The 23228-nt window shown below is 54.9% G+C and overlaps 3 protein-coding genes across 6 annotated transcripts; 2 read left to right on the forward strand and 1 right to left on the reverse strand.

Annotated features, from left to right (window-relative positions):
• The first annotated feature begins 576 nt into the window (after positions 1-576).
• Positions 577-8076, forward strand: FAM131C (family with sequence similarity 131 member C). 2 transcript variants are annotated; one of them, XM_032232057.1, is made up of 6 exons: positions 577-1342; positions 3933-4033; positions 4944-5019; positions 6127-6309; positions 6573-6683; positions 7086-8076. In XM_032232057.1, the coding sequence occupies exons 1-6, from the start codon at positions 1321-1323 to the stop codon at positions 7355-7357; spliced, it is 765 nt and encodes a 254-aa protein (XP_032087948.1). In that variant the 5' UTR covers positions 577-1320; the 3' UTR covers positions 7358-8076. The 2 variants fall into 2 exon arrangements, with proteins under 2 accessions (XP_032087948.1, XP_032087947.1); XM_032232056.1 differs by lacking the exons at positions 577-1342; positions 3933-4033 and having other exon boundaries at positions 4713-6309.
• CLCNKA (chloride voltage-gated channel Ka) lies at positions 4167-21588 on the reverse strand. Of its 3 annotated transcripts, XM_032232052.1 has the most exons (21): positions 21516-21588; positions 18312-18459; positions 18016-18144; positions 17644-17772; positions 16676-16815; positions 15628-15705; positions 15379-15457; positions 15087-15212; positions 14408-14492; positions 14217-14318; positions 13029-13113; positions 12676-12849; positions 12401-12470; positions 12189-12299; positions 11294-11507; positions 10954-11087; positions 10186-10286; positions 9969-10052; positions 9007-9093; positions 8665-8753; positions 4167-4355 (listed from the first exon to the last, which is right to left on the reverse strand). In XM_032232052.1, exons 2-20 carry the CDS (start codon positions 18448-18450, stop codon positions 8706-8708), a joined length of 2115 nt encoding a protein of 704 aa, XP_032087943.1. In that variant the 5' UTR covers positions 18451-18459; positions 21516-21588; the 3' UTR covers positions 4167-4355; positions 8665-8705. The 3 variants fall into 3 exon arrangements, with proteins under 3 accessions (XP_032087943.1, XP_032087944.1, XP_032087945.1); XM_032232053.1 differs by lacking the exons at positions 17644-17772; positions 21516-21588 and having other exon boundaries at positions 18312-18875; XM_032232054.1 differs by lacking the exons at positions 18016-18144; positions 18312-18459; positions 21516-21588 and having other exon boundaries at positions 16676-17142; positions 17644-17731.
• On the forward strand, positions 18907-23146 carry HSPB7 (heat shock protein family B (small) member 7). Its single transcript, XM_032232058.1, has 3 exons — positions 18907-20596; positions 21469-21602; positions 22344-23146. The coding sequence occupies exons 1-3, from the start codon at positions 20116-20118 to the stop codon at positions 22527-22529; spliced, it is 801 nt and encodes a 266-aa protein (XP_032087949.1). The 5' UTR covers positions 18907-20115; the 3' UTR covers positions 22530-23146.
• Positions 23147-23228: the final 82 nt, after the last annotated feature.

Below are 23228 nucleotides of genomic sequence, written 5' to 3' on the forward strand. Positions count from 1 at the left end.
GAATCGTGACGCGCGAGGGTGGGCCGAGTTAGGGCGGCCAGGGAAGCACAGCTGTAGCATCCTAAGATACGGGAAGGGAGCGCTTTGGTGCTCGAGGGCGGTTTGAAGCGGGGGGGGGGGGGGATCCATCCATTGGGACATCTGGGCATTCTGATTGGCCGCCGCTCCAGATCCCCTTCCCCACGCGCGATTTCGTTTCCCCTGCATCGTGCCTCCTGCATCGGGCAACCTTAAAGAGTCCGGTGGAAGGCTCCGAGCAACCGCTCCAAAGGTTTGGCTGGGATGCCCTCTTGGCACAGGATCGGCCGCCGGCGCTGCTTCGTTCCTTCCTCCTCCTCCGGATTTTCAGGGGCTCGCGTGGAACTTCCGCGGAGTTTGTGAGTTCGATCCTAGGTAGAGGCAGATGTAGGGTCTCCTGCTTGGGCAGGGGGGTTGGACTAGATGACCTGCAAGGTCCCTTCCAACTCTGTTAATCTGTCACAATCGGGAGGTTGTGAGTTCGATCCTAGGTAGAGGCAGAAGTAGGGTTTCCTGCTTGTGGGCAGGGAGGTTGGACTAGATGACCTGCAAAGGTCCCTTCCAACTCTGTTAATCGGTTATCTGCGTCCCACGTTTTTCTTGAAGCTGATCCCGCCTCCCCCGGGTTCCAACTGTTGCCAAAAGCTCCGTGGGAGGCTACGCTGCGATGCCCGGCGGACTCGGGCTTCCCAGGGCTGGAGCGGAGGCTTAGAGACCCGGCCCTGTCCTCCCCCACTTGCAGGGGCTGGGATCGGCGCGATTGCCAAAGCTCGATCGAGGAAAAGGACCGCAGAGCCTGCGCCAAGTCTCGCCTGCCGCGGCTGTAACGCGACAGAGGCCGGTCCTGGGAGGACAAGAGGGCTTCTAATGCGACCTATGGAGCCCCTCTTCCAAGCCCGGCGCCCCCTTCCTTGGAGCCCGTCGAAAGCCGCGGAACTGGTGCGCTGGAACGAGCGACCACCGTGGAGGCGGGACTGCTTCGGCGCGGGAGCGCCTTCCAGCGGACTCGCAGCCTCTCGGGCATCGGGGGCTTGGGGGCGGGGTGTCTCCCGACCCTTGAGCGGCTTTAGGGGGCAAGACCTATCGCTCCCCTCCCCGAGTCTGTTCTGCTTGCTCCTCCTTTTTTGGGGGGGTCAGTTTTGGGAAGGAGAAGCGGCGTAGGTGGCTCCTCTGGCGCCGGAGCGCTCCGCCTTTCGCCAGCCCAGACGCAGTTTTTAAGGCCCGGGCCCCGGGCGAACGACGGCGGCTCCGATTCCCCTCCTCGATGCGCCCGGCGGCTCCGGCACGCCCCCCCGCCCCGCCATGGGCTCCTGCGCCACCAAAGGTGAGCTATCCGCTTGCGATCACGTTCCCCGCAGTCCGGGTGGGGCGCAGGGCGAGACCGAAGCTGGGCTTGGCTCCTTGGAAAAGCGTGGGCAGCGGGAGAGAGGGGAGGGGGCTTCAGGCCAGAGACTCGGTACCTTGACTCATTCTGGGGGGGGGGGGAATGTGAACCTCCACGTACCGCCCCGGTCTACCTCTGTGTCCTTGCAGCTTAAAAGGATGACAGAAAGCAGAGAGGAGCCGGGGTCTTAGAATAGAATAGAATGTGGGATGGGATGGGATAGAATAGAATAGAATGTGATAGGATAGGATAGCACGTAGGATAGGATAGGATGGAATAGAATAGAATGTAGGATAAAATAGGATAGAATTCTTTGTTGGCCAAGTGTGATTGAACACACAAGGAATTTGTCTTTGGTGCATTTTTGCAAGTGGTTCCCACCTCCCACCGCTCAGTCCACTTGCCTGCCCTGGTGGAGGAGCACGAATTATTCAGCTATTCAAAGGATGAAACGCTGCGAAAGAGGTCTTTTCTGCATTCTGTACATGCTCAAACAATAGCCCACCTTTCCTATTGGAGGACTCCAGAGAGCTTGTTCCGTCACACAAGCGCCTCCTGCCTCCAAAATGAGAAAGCAGTGTTTCATCGCTCCCATCAAGGGGGGGAGGGAGGAGAGGTTGTTTGCAAACCCCACCTGTAGGGTAGGGAGGAAGATGGGGCCAGAACCCACCTCCCCCCCAACCCCCCTCCACCCCCAACACACAAGAAAGCCCCTCTAGTAGCAGGTAGATTTCCCCAAGGCAGGAGTCAGCAATCTGTGGCTCTGGAGCTGCATGTGGCTCTTTCATCCCCCTGCTGTGGCTCCCGGCTCAGCTCCACAATTGATAGGGCTTTCCCACAATTGATAGGGCTTTCGGTTAGGACAGGTGGAGGAAAAAGGACGCCGTGCTAGGAGGAGACTGTATATTGGGGGAACCGGACTTCCACTGGGCTCCAGAATTGAATGGGGGGCGGCTTCTGGTTAGGACTTTTGTGGCTGAGTGTTTAAGGTTTGCCGACCCCTGCCCAAAACTCCTAGGGGAGCAAGGGACAAACCCCCTCCCCCATTTCCTGACTTTCACTATCACTCTGCTAAACAACTAATTCCCACAACACTGTCAAACTATTTGCTAAGACTGTATTGCTATTCTTCTCATCCTTCCTATTACCTATCTCCTCCTACTTGTGACTATAACCTTGTTGCTTGTATCTTTATGATTTATATTGTTTTTAGTTTCCTTGTTGTTGTCAGTTGCAAAGTTGTGTCCAACCCATCGCGACCCCATGGACAACGTTCCTCCAGGCCTTGCTGTCCTCTACCATCCTCCGGAGTCCATTGAAGCTCACGCCCACTGCTTCAGTGACTACATCCAGCCCCCTCCTTCTCTGCCGTCCCCTTCTTCTTTTGCCCCCCATCATTCCCAGCATGAGGCTCTTCTCCAGGGAGTCCTCCTTCCTTCTCATCAAGTGGCCAAAAGATTTGAGTTTCCTCTTCAGGATCTGGCCTTCTAAAGAACAGTCACGGTTGATCTCCTCTAGGACTGACCGGTTGGATGGCCTTGCAGTCCAAGGGACTCAATGCAGGAGTCTTCTTCTCCAGCACCAGAGTTCAAAGGCCTCCATTCTTTGGTGCTCCACCTTTCCTATGATCCAACCTTCACAGCCATCCATTGCAACTGGGAAAACCATTGCCTTGACTAGACACACTTGTGTTGGCAGGGTGGCCCCTACGAGGGCCGAACTCATAGTGGAGCAAGGGACACCTCCCCCTGCCATTTCCTGACTTTTACTATCACTCTCCTAAACAACTAATTCCCACAACAAACTATTTACTAAGACTGTATTACTATTATTCTCCTCATCCTTCCTATTACCTATCTCCTTCTACTTATGACTACAGCCTTATTGTTTGTATCTTTAAAATTTATATTGTTTTATTTAGTTTCCTAGTACGATTTGATTGCTTATTAGTAACCTACGACTATCACTAAGTGTTGTATCTTATGATTCTTGATGAATGTATTCTATTTTATTTATCTTTACGTACACTGAGATAGTGGTGGGTTACCAAATTGTTTACTACTGGTTTAAGTGCGCTCCTGCGTGCGCTCGCAATGCTTCTGCGCAGCCGCAGAAGTGTCCAGGTGAGAGGTAGAGCTTCCCACCACCGCTACTACCCGTTCGCCTGATCCGGGCCGAACCAGCAGCAACCCACCTCTGCACTGAGAGCCTATGCACCAGACAAATTCCTTGTGTGCCCAATCACACTTGATCAATAAATAATTCCATTCTCTTTCTTATTTAATATTCTATGACTATCACTAAGTGTTGTTCCTTATGATTCTTGAGGAATGTATTTTTTATGTACACTGGGAGCTTACGCACCAAAGACAAATTCCTTGGGTCTCCAACTACACTTGGCCAATAAGGAATTTTTATTCTATTTCGGGGGGAATGTCTTGAAGGACGTCTTAGCTACACGGCTCTCTTCCCCCATCCCAGAGCCTGGCCTTTCTGTGCTGCTGCTGCACCTCTTGCTTTCTTTCTGCAGAATTCCTCATGAGGGCCCACAAGGAGGGAGGCACCGTCCCTCTGCCGGACCAGGAAGGCGGCAATCCACCTGTTGCCACCCCAAAAGAAAACACTTCTCAGGTAAAGGCTGGCACCCCTCTCCCCTTAAGATGGCTGCCTAGGGAAAATCTTCCTACCCCATTTCTCTTCCCCCGAAAGCAAGTACCGACGTTTGTTTGTTTTTTTGACAATGAAAACCACACCGTTGCAATCATCAGGACAATGGCCAATGATACATTGAGAGACTGTGCACTGTGAAAGCAACATACAATCGGGTGGGGAGCTTAGCATGAAGAAAAGAAAGCCAAAACGGCGAGGAGCAGGTGACAAATCTTACAGGGTGAAACATAATTTAAAGGCCCGTTGCTGAAACCACAGCTAGGATGATCTCGGGTTGCACCTCCTAGAGAGAAGAAAAGGACATTTCAAATTAGGGGCAGCAACTGCCCAGAAGCCCCTTCCTGCATCCTATCACAGGAGGGGTCTTCAGAAATGATTAAATCCTCCCCCCACCCCCAGGCTCTGGCTGACAGGGAGTCCCCACAGGCTGCAGGCAGCTCCCCCTCAAGAGGCTGGGGCTTCCTTTAGACCAGGGATCGGCAACCTTAAACACTCAGAGCCATTTGGACCCGTTTCCCACAGAAAACACCGGGAGCCACAAAAACCTTTCCCGTGCCTGACTATTTCCTAAGCGGCCACAAAAGTAAAGTAGTTGAATTAAACATTCTGTTTTCTTCTTAAATTTTTCTTTTCTTGGATTTATCTATGCTTGGCCTACTGGGGGGTCGAAAAGCTCAATAAATTGCATGCCGGCGGGTGTCGCGCATTTTGGCAGTTGTGACGTATATTTTAAGTGACAGGGAGCCACAGCAGAGGGAGGAAAGAGCCACATGCGACTCCAGAGCCATGGGTTACTGTTTAGACCCACAACCAGCCAGGCTGGAACAGAGTCGGCCATCCTAGGTCACCTCTTCTCTTCTTCTTCCTGCAGAAGTCCTCGCGGGGTTCCGGCGGGGCTACCTTGGCGACCTACGACGTGACAGCCCTTGCTACCTCCTCCCTGCTGGGTAGGTATGCCCTCTGGATCAATAGATCTCCAGCAACTCCTCGGCTGACAGACACACAAAAGAGGCGCTTCTCCATCAGAGTAGCCTCATGCCAAAGGCCAGGAGAGCTACACTGAATGTCTACGTCACGAGCCTGATGTTGGGGTTCCTGCTGTGGTGGGGTGGGGTGAAATCCTCCCGGTTGAACTAATTGACATCAGTTCTCCGAACCGGTGGCAAAAATCACTGGTGATCACTGCCCATGCCCGCCTGATCGCCCTGTCGCTGCTCACCTCTTCCAGCCGCTTCACCCGCCCATCCAATCCGAACGCTTCCCCCTCCGTTCACAGCAGAGCTGCTGCAGCCTGTCCCTTTAAGGTAGACCCAGGGAGACAGTGGGCCGGTGGAGACCATAAAGGGAGCAGCAGCTCTGCTGTGAACGGAGGGAAAACATTCGGATTGTCTCTGCCACAGAATTCAACGTTAAATGCAGCAGAGACGATCCAAACGATTCTCTCTCCGTTCACAGCAGAGCTGCTGCAGCCTGCCCACGGAACTGGTAGTAAACAAAATTGAATTTCACCACTGGTGGGGTGGCCACAGTGTCCGAAACACAGATGATCCAAAGGGAACAGCTTCCAAGGGATCGGAGCAGCTGGATAAGACAGCCCAGAGAAGAAGTTCTCTGGGATGCTTTAATCTGGATTCCCAAGGAGAGGTTGGAGTCTCAAGATTCCCCCGCCAACGTGATGACCCTCCTCTTACACTGGGTGACTCTGACAACGGTGTGGGTATGGTCCGCTCGATTAGCATCCCACCAAAAAGGAGCCGCCTCTGGGAGAAGGGCCAGAGACTGGGAAGGGGGCCACTTCAGAGAGGGCAGTCGGGCCAGTCCATCTTCACTGGCTGCAAAGGGAGTCTTCGCCGCTCCACTGCAGCTTAAGGGTTTGGACAGCAGGGAGATGAATGTGTCTTGCGCTGTTGGTTTCCATGGAAACCATAGTTTTTTTTCTTCCCCCAGCCGGGAAGGCAGCAAAGCCGGCACAGTGGCATTCATCCCCATGGCTCCCCCAGGTTCCCCCATCTGCTCACGCCTGGGCTCAGTCCTGCTTCTCCTCTGTCCTCCAGGCCTCGTCCAGAGCCTGAAGGACCACATCACCAAGCCCACCGCCATGGCCCAAGGACGCGTGGCCCACCTCATTGAGTGGAAAGGCTGGAACGCTCCCCCCGTGGGTTGGGGGCAGCCCCCCACTGAAGAGGTGCTGTACGAGGAGCTGACGGACGAGCTGAAGGAGGCTCGGTTTGCGGCAGGTGAGGGGAGGGAAGGTGGGAGGAGGGAGGGATGGGAGGGGCTGGTGCAAACCGGGGGGGGGGCAGGAGGGGGTGTCTGGCCAGCATTCTCTGTTTGCAGCTACTGGGCATTCCTTGCTTCTCTCCCCCCCCCCCCCCGGAGGAAATGCACAGTGGCTGGTTTATCAATTCTTCGATGCTTGCATTTGATGTAGACGTGGGGTGTCTCAGTCTTGCCCCAAGCCTCCTGTGGCTCACCTCCCAGTTCTCTGGCCCCTCTCCAGGTGTGGCTGAGCAGTTTGCCATCACGGAAGCCACCCTGAGTGGTTGGTCCTCCCTGAACGAAGAGGAGCTGAATGACAGGGGAGGCTCGCAAGACGTGATCCAGCTCCAAGGTATGACCCAGTGGTGAAATTCATTTTTTTTTACTACTCGTTTGGTGGGCATGGCTTGGTGGGCATGGCAGAGTCCTCCAGGATTGGGCGGCCAATAAATTTAATAAATAGAATAGAATATTGCAAAATCACCATCCCCACTCCACTCCTGGGGGAAGGATATTGCAAAATCCCCATTCCTTCCCCACTCGGGGGCCAGCCAGAGGTGGAATTTACTGGTTCTCTGAACTAATCAAAATTTCCGCTACCGGTTCTCCAGAACCTGTCAGAACCTGCTGAATTTCACCCCTAGTATGACCCCTGGTCTTTGCCCCTTCCTTTTGCTTCTCTCTCAGTCCCCCTGCTGTGTCTTCCTTCTAACTCTCCTCCTCCTCCTCTTCTTCCTTCTCCTCCTCCGACCAGATCTGGAAGGCATCTATTTACAGGATGGTCTCCTCTTATGTCCACCGGCTCCGGCAGGCAGCCTCCAGGCCTTCGTGCTCTCCAACCCGGAATCCCCCATGCCAAGCAGAGCTGTGAGAGCGAACGAGTGGAACAGGGCCAAAGGCGGCTTGGGAAGGGCAGAAGGGAAGCCGGTGGGACCACCCAACGCCCGTAGATGGCAGCAGAGTGCCACATCCCTGCGTTACGTGGACAGCAGCTCTCCCTCCGAGGATGAGGTCTTCTATGACTAGGCTGGGGTCGCTCCGTGGTGAGACTGGCAGCAACTGCGGTGGCATTAGTCGCTCCAGAAGGGGCGGGATTGCGTGGCCGAAGGGGGGTCTTGCTCCAGAGACGCTTTGCAGGCCCAGCCCATCCTTCGCCTGGCAGCCTGAGGAGCTGGGCTCAGGCAGTGCATTATGGTCCCAGAGTCGTTGCGGTTGCAGGATGATGTGCTTTTTTGACACAGCCCGTCAGCCCGATCCACGATTAGCACTTCTAGCACCGAGATGGACCCTGCACAGCTGGTAAGACGGTAGGGGAGGCCCATGGAGGATGGATTCGGAGCAGGGGTCAGAATCCGGGTGGAAATTTAGGCCGAGGAGGCTCTCTGCCTACATGATCCATACAGCCTCCTGTCCCCTCAAGTGTTCACAGAGCAATGTTAATCCTTCCTTACGGATTAAAGGGTGCCTGGCCCAGGAATGTTGTTACTGAAGGTGTAAATAAAAACAGGTGCCGCAGAAAAACAGCGTCCACCTTTTTGCCCGAAAGGAAAACTGCTGGGTGCCCTCCAGACGTCCCCTCTGTGTCTGAACTGGGAGAAAGGGACTGGCCTCGGAGGCACCTGGGAGGCTGGGGAAGGAAGGAGCAAGGCAGGTTGCTCTGATTGGAGGCGAGGTCTGATCAGAGCCTGATTGACATGTCTGGGGGGGGGGAGTATCCTTCCCCTGGAGTGGGGAGGGAATGGGGATTTTGCAGCATCCTTCCCCTGGAGTGGAGAGGGAATGGGGATTTTGCAGCATCCTTCCCCTGGAGTGGGGAGGGAATGGGGATTTTGCAGCATCCTTCCCCTGGAGTGGGGAGGGAATGGGGATTTTGCAGCATCCTTCCCCTGGAGTGGAGAGGGAATGGGGATTTTGCAGCATCCTTCCCCCGGAGTGGGGAGGGAATGGGGATTTTGCAGCATCCTTCCCCTGGAGTGGGGAGGGAATGGGGATTTTGCAGCATCCTTCCCCTGCCATGCCCACCTAGCCACGCCCACAGAACTAGTAGTAAAAAAAAATCACCACTGCACTAGAGCCTCTTCTCAAGAGTTACCAAACTGAGGGAAACCTTGAGACTTCTATACATTACAACCATTCTGTTGTGTCTTAGCAACTATTTCTAAAATGCTCAAAGGTCTAAAAAGTGCCTAAATTTTTCCACTGGGTCCTCTTTCCTCATTTTTTTTATTTTAAACTTTGCAATGACTCCTTCTTTAGGCAAGCCGGAGAATTTCGCTAGCAAACAAAGATCATGTCACAACCTCCACCCCCCCCCCCCCAGGAACTAAACCTACGGCTTCTACATCTCCAGCGCTCTCCCTCCCATGGGCTTCTGCTATCGACCGGCTTTGGGGTTGGCCAGCTCTTCGATGGCTTTCCTGAGCTGAAAGAGAGAAAAAACAAAGCAAAGCTGACCACGGGGCACAGAGCGTGAGTCGGTGTTGCAAAACTCCCCTTTCTCCTTGCCAGCTCAAAAGAGGGAGGCTGCAGTCCCCCTTCCGATGATGCCATGCATTAGCATAGCAGCAGAAGCCAAGCTGCCTGTCCTCATTCCCCCCCGCCCCCAAGAGATCAGATGGGAAAGAGGAAGGGGCAAGTTGCTGCGCCCTCCTGGGGGAGCCCAGTCATTCACTCACCTCCCTCCTGGTCACGATTCCTACCACTTTCCCCAGCTGTGTGACAAAAGCCCGCTGCAGGTTCAGCATCTCAAAGAGGTTGTGGGCCTGCAGAAAGAGGGGAAAAAAAGAAAAGACGCTTGAGGGAAGAGGGCCCCCTGAAAGGCCCCTTCTCAGAAACCCCTTCCCCAATGGAAACTGCCCTTGAAAACCCTGCCTGGCTCTGTTCCCTGGTCAATCCCTCCCCTCCATGGTTAGACAAAGTCACAGCTTCCTGTTCTGAGCGAGGCTTCCCAAGAGCCTGAAGCAAACTCCTGGTCCCGACAAAAACCCCTTTTATTAATTGACTGTCAATTCTGCTCATCCACATCCAACAAAGTCTTACAAAGGAGGATTTACAATCACAGACCTTATCTGGCTTGGAGAACTGACAGGCCGATATCTGCAAAACTTGGCGAGGAGTCTCAGAGAGTCAGGAACCAATTAAGCGAACTAATTGTCTCCTGCAAGCTCCACTCCCCTTTTGTTCCTCTTTTATTCCCTCTGGGAGGGGCCATTCATCGTCCACCTGTGGCCTTTTATTTCCCCTGGGAGGGGCCATTCACCGTCCACCTGTGGCCTTACTCCTAAGTCGACCCTTGTTTTTAACTGTTCCCTTCATCTGGCCACTCTGCGCATGCACACACTGGGAACAGGCTCCAGCTGTTCATCTGCCTCACTGATGTCTGACTCTGAAGCAGCTGATAACTGGCATACAGCCCTGACTCCCTCTCTGCCTCCGACACAGAGTCCTCAACAGAGCCTTCCCCAGACTCCAGGACTGGCCCAAGTTCCTCCCCAGCTTCCTCACTGTCCCAATCAGTTCTGGTGTGCCACAACACTTCCCTGCTTTCTTCCTGCTGCTGCTGCCCTGGTGCCTCAGCAGAGGCACGAGTCTGTTCTGAACTGAGGCAACCTGTATAGCATTCGACCACCTGAGGTACCTGGTGCAGGGATGTCCATGGGGAGAGCTGCAGGGTGACAGGATTGATCATGCAGCCTTCTTTTAAAGTCTGGCCCGAGGTAAACTGGAAGGGAGAAGTACAGCCATGAATGTTTGGTGCAGCAGGATGGAAAGGAGCCCTGTGTCCCTCCCCGTCCCCTTCCCCGCCACGGAAAGCACGTAATCGACTCTTGTCGGAATCACCCTCTCAGACCCACCTCTTTCCCCGTCTCCTCCTGTGGCAGACTGGAGTCTTCGTGGCTCTGGAGAAACTGGATGAGACTGGACCGCTGGATCACCCCCAGCAGCATCTGAGACTCTGAGGGAGAAAGAAGCAGAGGGAAGGGTCCAGGTTTGGTCGCCACACTATAAAAAAGATGTTGAGACTAGAAAGAGAGCAGAGAAAAGCAACCAAGATGATGAGGGGACTGGAGGCTAAAACATACGAAGAACGGTTGCAAGAACTGGGCATGGCTAGTCTAGAGAAGGACCAGGGGAGACAGGATAGCAGCCTTCCAATATTTGAGGGGCTGCCACAGAGAGGAGGGAATCAAGCTATTTTCCAAAGCACATGAAGGCCAGACAAGGAATAATGGATGGGAACTGACCAAGGAGAGATTCAACCTGGAAATAAGGAGGAATTTTCTGATAGTGAGAGCAATCAACCCATGGAACCGAAGTTGCCTTCGGAGGTTGTGGGAGCTTCATCGCTGGAGCCTTTCAAGAGGAGACTGGATTGCCATCTGTCAGAAATAGTGCAGGGTCTCCTGCTTGGGTGGAGGGGTTGGACTAGATGACTTCCAAGGTCCCTTCCAACTCTTGTTATTCTAAGACTGTAGTTTCTAGGAATGTGGTTGCGTGCATGTGCCTATTTATGTTACAAGTGCTTCAATGCCCCTCCAACCACCTGGTGGGACCCTCCTGCCAGACGGATCCAGCGCAAGACACACACAGAGACGCCCGCTGCTTTCGGAGCACCGCTTTACCAGCATTGTCGACCACCGGATACTCCTGGGCATCCGTCATGGTAACCACCTGGAGGATGTCATGGAAGGAGGCTTCCTGGGGCAGGATGACGAAATCTGTATTCATGAACTCCTGGGTGGTGACCAGGTAGGACCTGCAAAGGGAAGCAACGCTCACCAGGCCGATGGCCTCATTGGGACAGGGCAACGCTTTGGGGGGCAAAGGGGCCACTGGCACCTGCCAAGCAAGGTCAGGCCAGAGGTGCTCTGGGCATACACAAAGTGCCCATTCTTTGGAGAAGGCCGGCATCCCAATCCCCGGGTCCCAGCAAGCCAAGGAGGGCAGGGCAGGGCAGCTCACTCGATATGCCTGCTGCGGATGCGAGGAAGGTACGGTAGCTTCTTGACAAGGATGGTGCCATCGTAGAAGGAAGGCTGGAACTTCTGGGCGATGGCGTTGGCCACCAGGACGGCCAGCAGCACAGGCAGGATGTGGGCAATCTGCCCAGTCATCTCAAAGGCCAGCAAGGCGGTGGAAAGGGTGTGGGTGACCGAGCCAGAGAAGGCAGCAGCCCCTGGAAGGGGAGGGGGAAGGTCAGAGGGTGGCCAATCTCAGGGACAGCAAAGGTATGGGGGCGCTGTTTGCACACTGCCTGTGCCTCCCTAATGTTTCAACCGAGGCTTCCCAAGAGCCTGAAGCAAACTCCCGACAAAACCCCCTTTTATTCATTTTCTGTGAATTCTGCTCATTCACATCCAGCAAAATCTTTCAAGGGAGGATTTACAGTCACGGACCTTATCTGGCTTGGAGAGCTGCCAGGTTGATATCTGCAGAACTTGGGAAGGAGTCTCAGAGAGTCAGAAACCAGTGAAGCGAACTAATTGCCTCCTGCAAGCTCCACTCCCCTTTCACTCCTCTTTTATGTCTTCTGGGAGGGGCCATTCATCCTCCACCTGTGGCCTTCCTGCCAAGCTGACCCGTTCTTTTTCTGCTTCCTTTGTCTGGCAACTCTGTGCATGCACACACTGGGAACAGGCTCCAGTGTTCTTCTGCCTCACTTATGTCTGACTCTAAAGGCAGCTGATAACTGGCATATGGCTCTGGTCCCCTCTCTGCCTCCAACACAGAGCCCTCATCAGAGCCTTCCCCAGACTCCCAGGACTGACCCAGGTTCCTCCCCAACCTCCTCACTGTCCGAATCTGCTGCCAGCTCTGCTGGCCGCTGGCGGGCCATAACACCTAAGTGCCAACATACCTGCCAGTGCATACGCCCCAGGGATAATGGGGCTAGGAGGGCCCCCCGCAGTGATGCCCATGGGGAAGAGGAGGGCTGTGGCTTCACCCACCAATCGCCCGATGGCAGCTCCTGTGAAGGGACAGAGAAAGATCATCTTTCCCTCCTGAGCCTGACAGACCAGTCTTTCTGGAGGCTGAAAGCAGACGACGAGAGAAAATGGAAGCGCTCACCGTAAATGAAGACAGGCATGAAGTACCCAGCGGGCATAGGCATGGTGGTGGCCAAGATCAGCATCCAGAACTGCAAGGACAGAAAGAATCAACCATTGGCATCCCAACCTTTTTGAGAGCAGGGTCAGCAGTGTCTGGCTGACCATTCAGAAGGTTGACGTATGCGAGAGCACCTGGAAGGAGCTCTGCAAGGCCCAGAAGAGGCCAGAAGAGACCCGCCCCCCAAAAGAGAGTCCTACTGCGTGCCAGGCAGAGGGAGTTCCCAGACTCATTACCTTCATCACCAGGAAGATAGACAGCGTGCCGAAGATGGAGATGTCGGGGTGCCACCACTCCTGCCATAGGTTGAGGGGGTCCACCTGGGGAGGCCTGTCAAGGGACACGTTCTGGGAGAGGACACTCCAGGTGCGGTTATCGAGCAAGGAGGTGAGCAGATCCTTCATGCTCAGCTGCACAAAAGAAAGGGAAAAATGGGTCTCTGCTGCTTCTGCCCCATGGCACAAAGGGGCTGCCAGCCTCTCCTCCTGCCTTGCCTCAGCTCCTCTGGCTTGCCATGGCAGAGAGCCAGCGGCAGCCCCATGTGTTCTCCGCAGGCTCTGCCCTTGGGCAGCCAACGGCCGATAGTTACCCTGGAGGCCATGAATTGTCCCAGGCTAAGGGGGAAGGTGATGGAGGACAGCAGGAAGGCCACCAGCACCGAATAGAGGGGTTTCCTGCAAAAGAAGGCCCAAAGGTCAGGGAGAGGGGAGGGGAGAGGAGATTGGGAAAGCAATGTAACTCAAAAAAGCCGCAGGTTATGAAGAGGGCTGGGCTGGGGGCTGCCATAGACCGCTGTACTTCTGGGGGTAAATCTTGTGATGGAGAAGCAGAGGAAGCTTTAGAGATAAGCCTGAGAATCAGAACAGCTTGGAAGAGAGTTGCGGTGACGCAGTGGTTAGAGTGCAGTACTGCAGGCTCCTTCTGCTGCCTGCCGTTCGAATCTCACCAGGCTCAAGGTTGATTCAGCCTTCCGTCCTTCCGAGGTGGGTCAAATGAGGACCCAGATTGTTGGGGGCAAGAGGCTGACTCTGTAAACCGCTTAGAGGGGGCTGTAAAGCACTGTAAAGCGGTATAAAAGTCTAAGTGCCACTGCAATCTTCCTTCCTTTCTTCTTTCCATCCACCCACCCACCCATCCATCCATCCATCCATCATGCACAATGGTTAGAATGCAGTATTACAGGCTAACTGCCCACTGCCAGGAGTTTGATCCTGAACGGCTCAAGGTTGACTCAGCCTTTTATCCTTCTGAGGTGGGTAAAATGAGGACTCAGATTGTTGGGGGCAAGAGGCCAACTCTGTAAAACGCTTAGAGAGGGCCACGAAGTACTGTGAAGCGGTATATAAGTCTAAGTGCTATTCTTTCCCTCCCTTTCTCCCTCCCTCCCTCCCAGTGGTTAGCATGCAGTACTGCAGACAACTTCAGCTGACTGCTAGATGCAGTTTAGCAGTTCGAATCCCACCAGGCTCAAGGTTAACTCAGCCTTCCATCCTTCCGAGGTGGGTAAAATTAGATTGTTGGGGGGAAGAGGCTGACTCTGTAAGCTGCTTAGAGAGGGCTGTGAAGTCTAAGTGTTTATTGCTATTGGAAGCCAGACTGCCATTTTCTTCCAGTGAAATGCTGGGGGAGGGGCGATCTAACCTGCTGGCAAACATCGGTGGTCTCCCCAGGGAGCCCCTTTTCGGTGAGTCCACTTCCTGTACTCCCCCCCTCCAATCCCGTAACCAGAGGAGCCATCCCAGGGACTCTGGTGAGCTGCCCTCTGGCGTCTACTTACTCGGTGGCCAGCAGCCTGGCCGTGAAGCAGTTCCTCCGGACATAGCCCAGGAACCAGCGCTGGCAGAAGAGGTACGCACAGCTCAGCACGCCACAGATCACGCTGCAAGGGAGAAAGGAGGCCTCCCAGTTGACCCCTGCTCTGGCTGCTGCATCCCCCCCCCTCCCAACCCAGGGAGTCCCCTGCCTCACCCGAGGAATGTGAAGAAAACAGTCTCCGGCAGATCAAAGGGGAAATCAATTTTGAAACTGGTCTTGAAGAGGGCTGTGATGGTTTCTGGAAAGCAGGGGTGCAAAAGCAGAGGGGCTTGGACTCTGATCTCCTGGAGCCCCTTCCCAGCTCCCGCCTCACCTCCCTGCCTGGCCCTCAGCCAAGCAGCCCACAGGAGGTGGCACGCAGAGCCCTCTCCATCGCCAGCTGGTTTTCGCGAGCGCTGGAGCGCCTGAAAATGGCTAAAAAATGGCCAGAAACCATAAAAAAAATAGGCCCTTTTTCTGGCCATTTTGGAGGCCTGAAATGGCCAAAAAAACCAGCCCCCCAAATTGCATAAAAAACCCAGGCATTTGTGTGCCATCCAGCTGGTCTTTGGGTTTCTGGAGCTCGGGCACATGCAAAGACCAGCTGGCTGGCACATGCGTGTGCCAGAAACCCGGAGACCAGCTGGCTGGCATGTGCATCGGCCAGCTAGTCTTCGGGTTCCTGATGTGCATGTGCACGGACATGCACATGTGTTCCGGTTTGGGCACTCAAGTGTCAAAAAGGATCCCCATCCCTGCCATAGATGCACTGCCCCTGTAGAGCACTCTGCCCGCCCTGCCATCCCCAGACCAAGTGGCCCAGGGATCCCTCCTCTGGCCGATCGCTGCCCACCTTGTTCACTGTTGAAAACAGCCAACAGGCGGAACATGAAGGCGCCACAAGTGGCCGAGAAGAAGCCCCTCCAGTAATCCCGGACGGCAAAGTGGGAGGATACGACCTCGATGCTGAAGAGGACCCCTGGAGGAGTGGCAACGGGGGGGTGGGTAGGGAGAGCAGTCCAGATAGTCAGCTCCACATCCATCGGTCTGGCCACTCCGTGCCCCCCTCCCACCCACCTGCTCTGGCCTCCCTTTGCAAAGGGACTTTTGCCAGAAATGGCAGCCACGTCCCAGCTGCGTCTTACCGCTGATGGGTGCCCCAAAGACAGTTGCCACACCCACGGCCGCTCCTGCCACCAGCATCTCGTTCTGCTTGCTTTTATTCTAGGCAAAGGAAAGGGGCGCCCTCTTGAGGCTGCTGCCAAGCCGCCCTTCAGGCAGCGGTTCCAGGAACCCAACAAGCTGGGCCACCTGCAGGGCCCTCCAGCTAGCCACATAGTCCTCAGCTGCCCCCGGACCATCCCTGGGGTGCAGCCTCGCCTCCTCGGCCGTACCTCGTATTCCCCAGAAATGCTGGTCCGGATCTTGCCCAGGTAGGCGGCAATTATGCTGGAGAGGTGAACAAAGGGTCCCTGCAGAGGCCGGATGGAAGGAAGAGGATGACCCGAAAGGCTCAAAGGAGGGAGAGCTCAACAAAGCCCCCCTCCGTGCAACAGTGGTCTCTCCCAGTAGACCCTCCCCCCCAGACAAGAGGCTCGTCTCCTGACCTCAGCCGGAGCTTGGATGTCTCCAGGAAGGAGAGTCTACCCACCCCCCAAAAAACATTCACCCCGGTTGCTGGCGGGATCATCCACCTATCAGCTTCCCTGTCTCTGCTCCTTCCTGGCCTGAAGGAACCCAGGTCCTCTTTCCTTCTTGAGCAGGGGTCTGCAACCCACGGCTCTGGAGCCGCATGTGGCTCTTTCATCCCTCTGCTACGGCTCCCTGTTGCTCAAAATATGCGTCACAGCTGCCAACGTGTGATACCCGCCGGCACACGATTTAACAAGGTTTTTGACCTATCCTTTTTTTCCCCCCAGAGTTCAAAATGTTTTGGTTGCATGCAGAAATAAAAAATTGTTTTCTCTGTAGCAGTTCGTTGATTTTCATAAGTGCAACACACTGTAGGTTTGTTTTTTATTACATAGGATAAAGGTAAAAAAATATTAATATATGCAGTGCTATCTTCATTTTAGAAGGGTTTTGTGGCTCCCGGTGTTTTCTTTTCTGGGGGAGACGGGTCTAAATGGCTCTTTTGAGTGTTTGAGGTTGCTGATTCCTGCTCTTGAGCTGGGGCACCTTCAGCACAAGCTCTAAGAAGGAGGCCGTCTGAGGTGGGCAAGACCAAATAGGTGTGGGGCAGAAGCAACATCCGAAGCCATCCCCTCCAGACACCCAATTCCTTCCTTCTGTCTCTAGAACATTTCCCTTTCAAACTGATACAGCTTCCTTTCTGTGTCCAAAGGCTGAAACCCCACCACCCCTCAGGCCACAAAGACGCTGCATGGAGGCAAGCGAGAGAGAGAGAGACCCCTCCTCTTAATCCACCCGCTGGATGCGTACCACTTTCCCGAGGAAGATGGTGCTCCCGCAGGCAAGTGTGCAGGTCAGCCCCACGACTTTCGCCCCAAAGTTCTCCATGGCCAAGTACTCCTCCAGGATGACGCCAGTCAGGATGGTCTTGAGTTCGGGGATGCCAGAGCCTGGTAGAGAGAGGGCAGAACTATCTCTCCACCACTTCTGCCCATTTAGCAGGAAACCCTAGTGCCACCCTGGAGGCGTCTCAAACCCTAATTAATGAGCCAGGCTAGACACGGTGTGTGAATGAGGCCCCAGGCTGCCCTCTCTTCTGCCATCTTCCTTTCAGGGAGAAGAAGAAGGCAGCTGATGGAAGAAGGAAACCTTGACGCTTGCCAATGGGCTCAGGCTGCCCATCCGTCTCCCTGCACCCCTCAGCCAGACTCGGGAGAAGAGAAGATAGTTTCTGTTTTGACCGAGGCTTCCCAAGAGCATAAAGCAAACTCCTGGTCCTGACAAAAAAAACCCTTTTATTAATTGGCTGAGTCTCGGAGAATCGCAAACCAATTAAGCAAACTAAAGGTCTCCTGCAAACTCCACTCCCCTTTCGCTCCTCTTTTATTTCCTCTGGGAGGAGCCATTCATCATCCGCCTGTGGCCTTACTCCCACGTTGACCTGTTCTTTAGCGGTTCCCTTCATCTGGCCACTCTGCGCATGCGCACACTGGGAACAGGCCCCAGCTGTTCTTCTACCTCACTGATGTCTGACTCTGAAGGCAGCTGATAACTGTCAGATGCCCCTGGCCCCCTCTCTGCCTCTGACACAGAGCCCTCATCGGAGCCTTCCCCAGACTCCAGGACTGACCCAGGTTCTTCCCCAAACTCCTCACTGTTCGAATCTGCTGCCAGCTCTGCTGGCTGCTGGCAGGCCACAACAGCTGTTTCCCAGTCCAAGGGCCAGAATAGGGCATAACGACCACTAGATGCTGACCCTAGCCTCCATCCCACCTCACCTCCAGCGTGCTGGGTAATGCTTTGGGCAAAGCCCGTGGAAAAAGCCGAGAGTGCGACTGGGTACATGGTCCAGGAGAGGAACTTCAGCACCTGATAGTCTCCAACCTCTTGGTAAAGCCACAGGTGTGCTGGAGAATCCAAAGGGAAGTTGGGAAGTCAGCTGTGAACTGAACTGCCCCAGAACTGCCAGAGTCGTTTGCTGCTTGTAGCTGCCCAGAAGGCATGGAGAGCCTAACCACCACCACCCCTGCCCCACTCTTGGAACTGGCACGGGGCCTCCGTAAGCGGCACAAAAGACGCTCTTTTCTTCTGCTTGTCCCTCAAAGCCCAGCTAGGGGACAGTAGCAGGATTTGGCAGGGCAAAAGCTCACCTCTGGCAACTCTGGAGACGGTGAAGTCCATGGCGAAGCTGAGCAGCGCCATGATGACGCCCAGGGCAAAGAGGTAATACCAATCGTCCCCGACTCGGAAGAGCTGCCGCTTGAGGCACCCCAGGCAACCTGCAGAGGGCAGCAGAGGCTGGGAATGAGCCTCCTTCAAGGAGGGATGAAGAGGTCAAAGGGCCATCACCACCACCACCTCTGGGAAACGCCAACATCTGGAAGCCCTCCAACCTAGGTGCCACCCATGTGGGAGAAAACTCTTGTGCCATCTCCCTGGTTCCTACCGTGCACCTTGCGCCGGGCTTTTGGCCAGGGTCTCCAGTTGTCTTCCCAAGGCAGGAACACATTGGCCTCCTCTTCCTCCTCCTTGTTCTCGGCTCTCTCTTTCTCCCCGCTGGCTTTCTCTGCCCTCTCAGCAGCCATGCCCCGAGGCTGGGAATGGAAACGCTGGATGCAGCCCAAGAGGAGGAGGAGGAGGATCTGAGCTGTCTGTTTGCAAGCCCCAAGGCGGATGGAGTCCCTAAAGGCCTCCTGCTACTGCTTGTCTGGATCTTGGCTGCAGGAGTGACCCAACAAGGAGGCCCCTTTCCCCCCCTGAAATGCAGAAGTTCTGAACAGGTGAAATGAAGAGGAAGGCGCACCCGGATCCCCACTCTCAAGACAATCCTGGTCACCCTGCAAAGGGAAGACGCTCCACTGACAGCAGCCACCAAAAGGGGCAAACCTCCGACAGGATCCACCTGCCTTGTCCAAGAGCTCTCCGATCTAGGAAGGTGGCATTTCTATCGCCTGAGGGAGCCTCAGGCACTAAAGGAAATTCAGACAACAGTCAGACAACAATGCACAGTCTTCCCCCCCCCCCCCCCCAACTCCACCTCTCAAACCAGGGTCCCCGACTGGAACCTGTGCAAAGGAGGCTCACTCCACCTCAGCCGGCTCTGGGTCCCTGCGTGTGCGTCTGTCAAAGACTCCTGCTGCTCCTGGGTCAGGGCGACTTCTCTGAAGCCAGTTTCCTCTGCCCTGGCCAGACCTGGTGCACACCCACACGAACACACACACACACCTGTCTCCTAGGCCCACCCTGTTCTCTCCCACACCTCCCTCCCTCCCTGACCTCTAACTATCCGGAAGTCTCTCTCTGGGACCCACAGGAAAGGCCCTCCAGCAAGCCCATTCCAGCTCAAGCCAGCCTTCTCACCAAGCAGCACGAGAAGGGTGGGGTGGGCAGGAAGGCAGCTGGCAACCAGCCCCATTTGGCTGGCTGCCCCACACCTTGCCACCCACACCTCTGAGGGTCATTTGTTCCGGTTGCAAGAGCTCACTCATTGTCCTAGTTTATGCTCCCCTCCCAACGTTCAGGCCAGCCGTAGGGGGTGCAGAATCAAGACCAGGAGAGCCAAAATGCTGGAAGGGGGCTGCAAACACCTTCCTCCCAAAACAGCCTGGCCAGGAAAAGCGCCAGCCTCTCGTGATCCTTGCCATCCCATCAGGCTAGCCACTGAAATGGGTAGGCAGTCTCTGGGGAGGGGACAGACAACAGGAGGGGTGGGGGGGGGTGGGCTGCTTGCTGCAGGTCAAGAGAACTCTTCTAAATTGGGCATGATTTCTAAACTCTGAGTGGGTTCCGGGATGATTTATGGCCCGTGGATCTCTGCCTGGGGAGTCCCCGGGGCCCCTCTCCTCCTGCCAGCACTCCAGAAGTGGCGCCAAGGGCCAGAAGAGCTGCAATGTGATGGGCAGTGGATGAAGCTGAGTTGGGGAGGACAGCCTGCCCTCTGGGGCTTGTTCTGGGGGGGGGGAGAAGAGGGCACCGGAGGCCCCAGGCCCAATGACTCAGACTGCCCTGAGAGGAGGGTGACTAAGCAGCTGCGTTTAGCTACAAGCTGCCCCCAGACAGTTTCTGCAGACAGGCTGCACGATCCATCTTCTACACGGAGGCCCATGCCAGGCAGGCTCTCGGAGCTGCCAGGGAAATAAGCCTCACCCCTGGAGCAATGGGAACCCCTTTTCAGGATTGGGGTGGAGGGGTTTAGAGGGTTCCAGGGCTCTGCCCTCCTCTTTTGGGATGCTTGCTGGCTAGGGGTTTCCATGCCAGGCTCCCCCCTTCCTTGTAGAAGGCCAATCCAGCTGCCAATCAGGGGAAAAAGATCCAGTCGTGGGTGGAATGCCGTTCGCCAGCCGCCCCCTCCCGCCTCTCTCTGTCTAGGCTCGTGCCTATGGGACGCTTTCCAGAGGCATTGGCCGTGTCCTGCAGAAGACTCTAAATTTAGACTCTTTGACAAGACCCCTGGAAGGCAGCTGAGCGGCTCTGAGGCTTTTAAAGGTTCCGCAGCTGCCCCCGGGTGGCTCTGTCGGGCGAGACTTCCGGAGGAGACAGCTCCTCCGAGCATCGATCCACTTGGAATAGCCACCCTCTTGGGGCTCGCGCTGCTTCGGCACCCTCGACCCATCTTCTTGGCAGGACACGACCAGGCAGGCGGCTGCCCCATGGAGAAGAAGGCCCACGGACTATTTGACAGTACGTTGGGGTGCTTCCTAAGGCCCCATCCGGATCCCCGAAGCTTCTCAGGCAAGTGGGGAGATAGGGCTGAATAGGCAGCCTCTGACCCCCCCTGACTGCCTGGGTTCTCTCCCCTGGCTCTTGTCTAGCCAATCCCACAGTCAAAAGGCTCCCCACTTTAAGCTGCATGACCGTGGAGAGGAGATTGTCACTGTTTTCTGCTGTTTAGGGTAAACCCCCTTTTTTTATTTACACCAACAATTCTTGGAATGATGGGCACACAGGCTCCACCATTCTGCTCCCTGCATGCGGCCTGGCTGCACTGGGGAAAGGCAGAGGAGGACCAAGGGGGGAGGTTTCGCACAAGGTCCCCCCATCTGCATCCCAAGCCACAAAGGCAAGCAAGGACACCAATGCTGTTTCTCTCAAATGGACCCTGCTTGAGCAGGACTAGAAGACCCCCGAGGTCCCTTCCAATTCTGTTATTCTGTTGCATAGTTTGGTCTTCTCCGTTCTTGGCTCTGTCGGCCAGAAAGCCGCGTCCTGAACAGGACAGTAGAGATCTCGGGGAGGAGAGGAGGGGGAAAATGGGCATTTGACAGGGTAGAAAGGGGATGGCTTGAAATGTGATGTGTGCAGCCCCTGCCACTTAGGATGCCTGTTGGCCACAGAGTCCTTGGGGTACTTCTTCAGCGCCAGGCTGGTCTGTGGTCTCTTGGGTGGGAGTACCTGCTGGACCAGGTGGGATTTTCAAGGGCTGGGCTCAGCAGCCCAGCAATTCTACCTGGCCATGCAGCATCTCAAACAGCTGCTGCAAGCAGAGGCCCAAATGGTGCATCCTGTTTGCCCCAGGATCCCGCCCTGGGATTTGCTTCCTTTTGCCAGCAAACATGTCCCAGTGCTGGAATCAAGAATCGAGAGAGCTTCTCTTCTCCCAACAGGCCGTGCTGGCGGGATGGGAAACATCAAAACCTTGGGGGATACATACCAGTTTGCCGTGGATGTCAGTGACTTCTCCCCCGAAGACATTATCATTACCACATCCAAAAACCAGATTGAAGTGAGGGCTGAGAAGGTGAGTGGCCACTGCTGAGCTTCCCCGTCTTGGAGACCACCAGAGCCATTTTTAAAGCAGAGATGAACAGTCCGGCTGGGGCTGAGGGGATGGGGTAGCCCCAAGATGCTTGGCTGAGTAAAGCTGAGGCAGCTACTCCTTGGATCCACGGCAGGTGGGGAGTAGCTTTTTCTGATCTCCAGGTTCTCTGCCTATTCCTGCGAGCATCCCAATATCATCCCACTGTGGAAATTAACAAGAAAAGGGAGTTAAGAGTTGTACTTTTTGTCTTGGTTTCTTTGGAAAAAGATTAATGTGCTAAGAGCTCCCTCCTCCCTTCTTTTGGATGTGGCCCCTGCGGCGATGTGGCCCCGCTGTCTTAAGAATGGCAGCCAAGAGGCTCCCTGCCCCCACCCGAGTGCCCTTCAGACTATGCTAGGGATGCACATGGTGATGGGAACATTCCCCGACTGGCTGGTCCATGTTGACCGAAACGTTGCTCAGGAAGCCTTTCCCCTGATACCAGCTGCCTCTCTGGGGGCCAGTCTGGTAAAAGAAGAGGCCTTTTTGGACTGAGTTGCCCAAGCGTCAGTTTTGGCAACGTTGCCAGAATTTCCCCATTTCATAGAGATTTGGGATGGGCTGCCCCTTATTTTGGCAAGCAGGCAAACTGAACCTTAGGAAGAGCAATTCACATCAACTTTCAGGATTCAGACTCTCGTGGCCCTAACTGCTGTTTCTTTGTCCTCCTCCCATGGGCAGCTAGCAGCTGATGGGACCATCGTCAACACATTCACCCACAAATGCCAGCTCCCTGAAGATGTGGACCCCACATCGCTCACTTCCACCCTGGGGGCAGACGGCTGCCTGACCATCAAGGCACGGAGAGGTCCAGCCAAGCCATCTGAGCAAGTGCAGCAAACCTTCAGGACTGAAATTAAAATCTGAGCTCCCGGAGCAGTTCGGGAGAGCGGGCAGGGAGCCAGGCTGGGCTGGGTGGGGGGTGGAAAGCAGATCTGTCCTTGTGTTCCCCGTCAATAAGAGATGTTTTGGTTTGTCATCCATGACTGAAGGTTAAAGGGATGCCAGCAAAGCGGGTCAAAGCTGCCCTTCCCCCTCCCTCCCTTTGAAAGGGGAAATAACACCATCGCTTTTTGCCAGCAAAGGAACAGCAAAGCTGGAAGGCAGCTGGAGCTGAATTTTCCAGGTCTGCAGCCAGCAATTTAATGTATTGAAGTGCTGCTAAAAAAGAAACAAAAAAGAAAGAGGATGAGATAAGAAATTTATACGATAGGAAGCCCATCGCACAGCAGCAAAGTTTACCTCTAGTGAACTTGTCTAGGATTACTGCGTACATCTTGAAGCATTCAAGTTAAAACATTAACACGTTCATAAGGCTAGATTCAGGGTTTATTTTTCCCCCTCTCCCCCACCCCGTCTTTGCACCTCACCTCCAAATCCAGCTACACCCACAAGTTGGGAAGAAGAAAAAAAACCAAACTGTTGAGGGGAATGAAACGATGTAAAACGAATGTAAACTTTTAATTATAGGAAAAATAACTTTCTTGCAAGTCGTGCGCTGACTTTTGGCTGTTTGAACGTGTCTGATTTGGGGGCTGGGGGAAGAAGCAGGAGCAAGGAAGGAGG

The sequence above is a fragment of the Thamnophis elegans genome, chromosome 15 (assembly GCF_009769535.1).
Source record: "Thamnophis elegans isolate rThaEle1 chromosome 15, rThaEle1.pri, whole genome shotgun sequence".
Lineage (NCBI taxonomy): Eukaryota > Metazoa > Chordata > Lepidosauria > Squamata > Colubridae > Thamnophis > Thamnophis elegans.

Excerpts from the sequence above, each read along its gene's own strand:
- FAM131C (XM_032232056.1), top strand. The coding sequence starts at position 5,616 with ATGATCCAAAGGGAACAGCTTCCAAGGGATCGGAGCAGCTGGATAAGA. Across the intron at positions 6,310-6,572 it reads GGAGGCTCGGTTTGCGGCAG|GTGTGGCTGAGCAGTTTGCC; the intron begins GTGAGGGGAGGG and ends GCCCCTCTCCAG. Across the intron at positions 6,684-7,085 it reads AGACGTGATCCAGCTCCAAG|ATCTGGAAGGCATCTATTTA; the intron begins GTATGACCCAGT and ends TCCTCCGACCAG.
- CLCNKA (XM_032232052.1), bottom strand. The coding sequence starts at position 18,450 with ATGGCTGCTGAGAGGGCAGAGAAAGCCAGCGGGGAGAAAGAGAGAGCC. Across the intron at positions 17,773-18,015 it reads CGTCTCCAGAGTTGCCAGAG|CACACCTGTGGCTTTACCAA; the intron begins GTGAGCTTTTGC and ends TGGATTCTCCAG. Across the intron at positions 13,114-14,216 it reads GCCAGGCTGCTGGCCACCGA|GAAACCCCTCTATTCGGTGC; the intron begins GTAAGTAGACGC and ends CTTCTTTTGCAG.
- HSPB7 (XM_032232058.1), top strand. The coding sequence starts at position 20,116 with ATGCCAGGCTCCCCCCTTCCTTGTAGAAGGCCAATCCAGCTGCCAATC. Across the intron at positions 20,597-21,468 it reads GGATCCCCGAAGCTTCTCAG|GCCGTGCTGGCGGGATGGGA; the intron begins GCAAGTGGGGAG and ends TTCTCCCAACAG. Across the intron at positions 21,603-22,343 it reads TTGAAGTGAGGGCTGAGAAG|CTAGCAGCTGATGGGACCAT; the intron begins GTGAGTGGCCAC and ends TCCCATGGGCAG.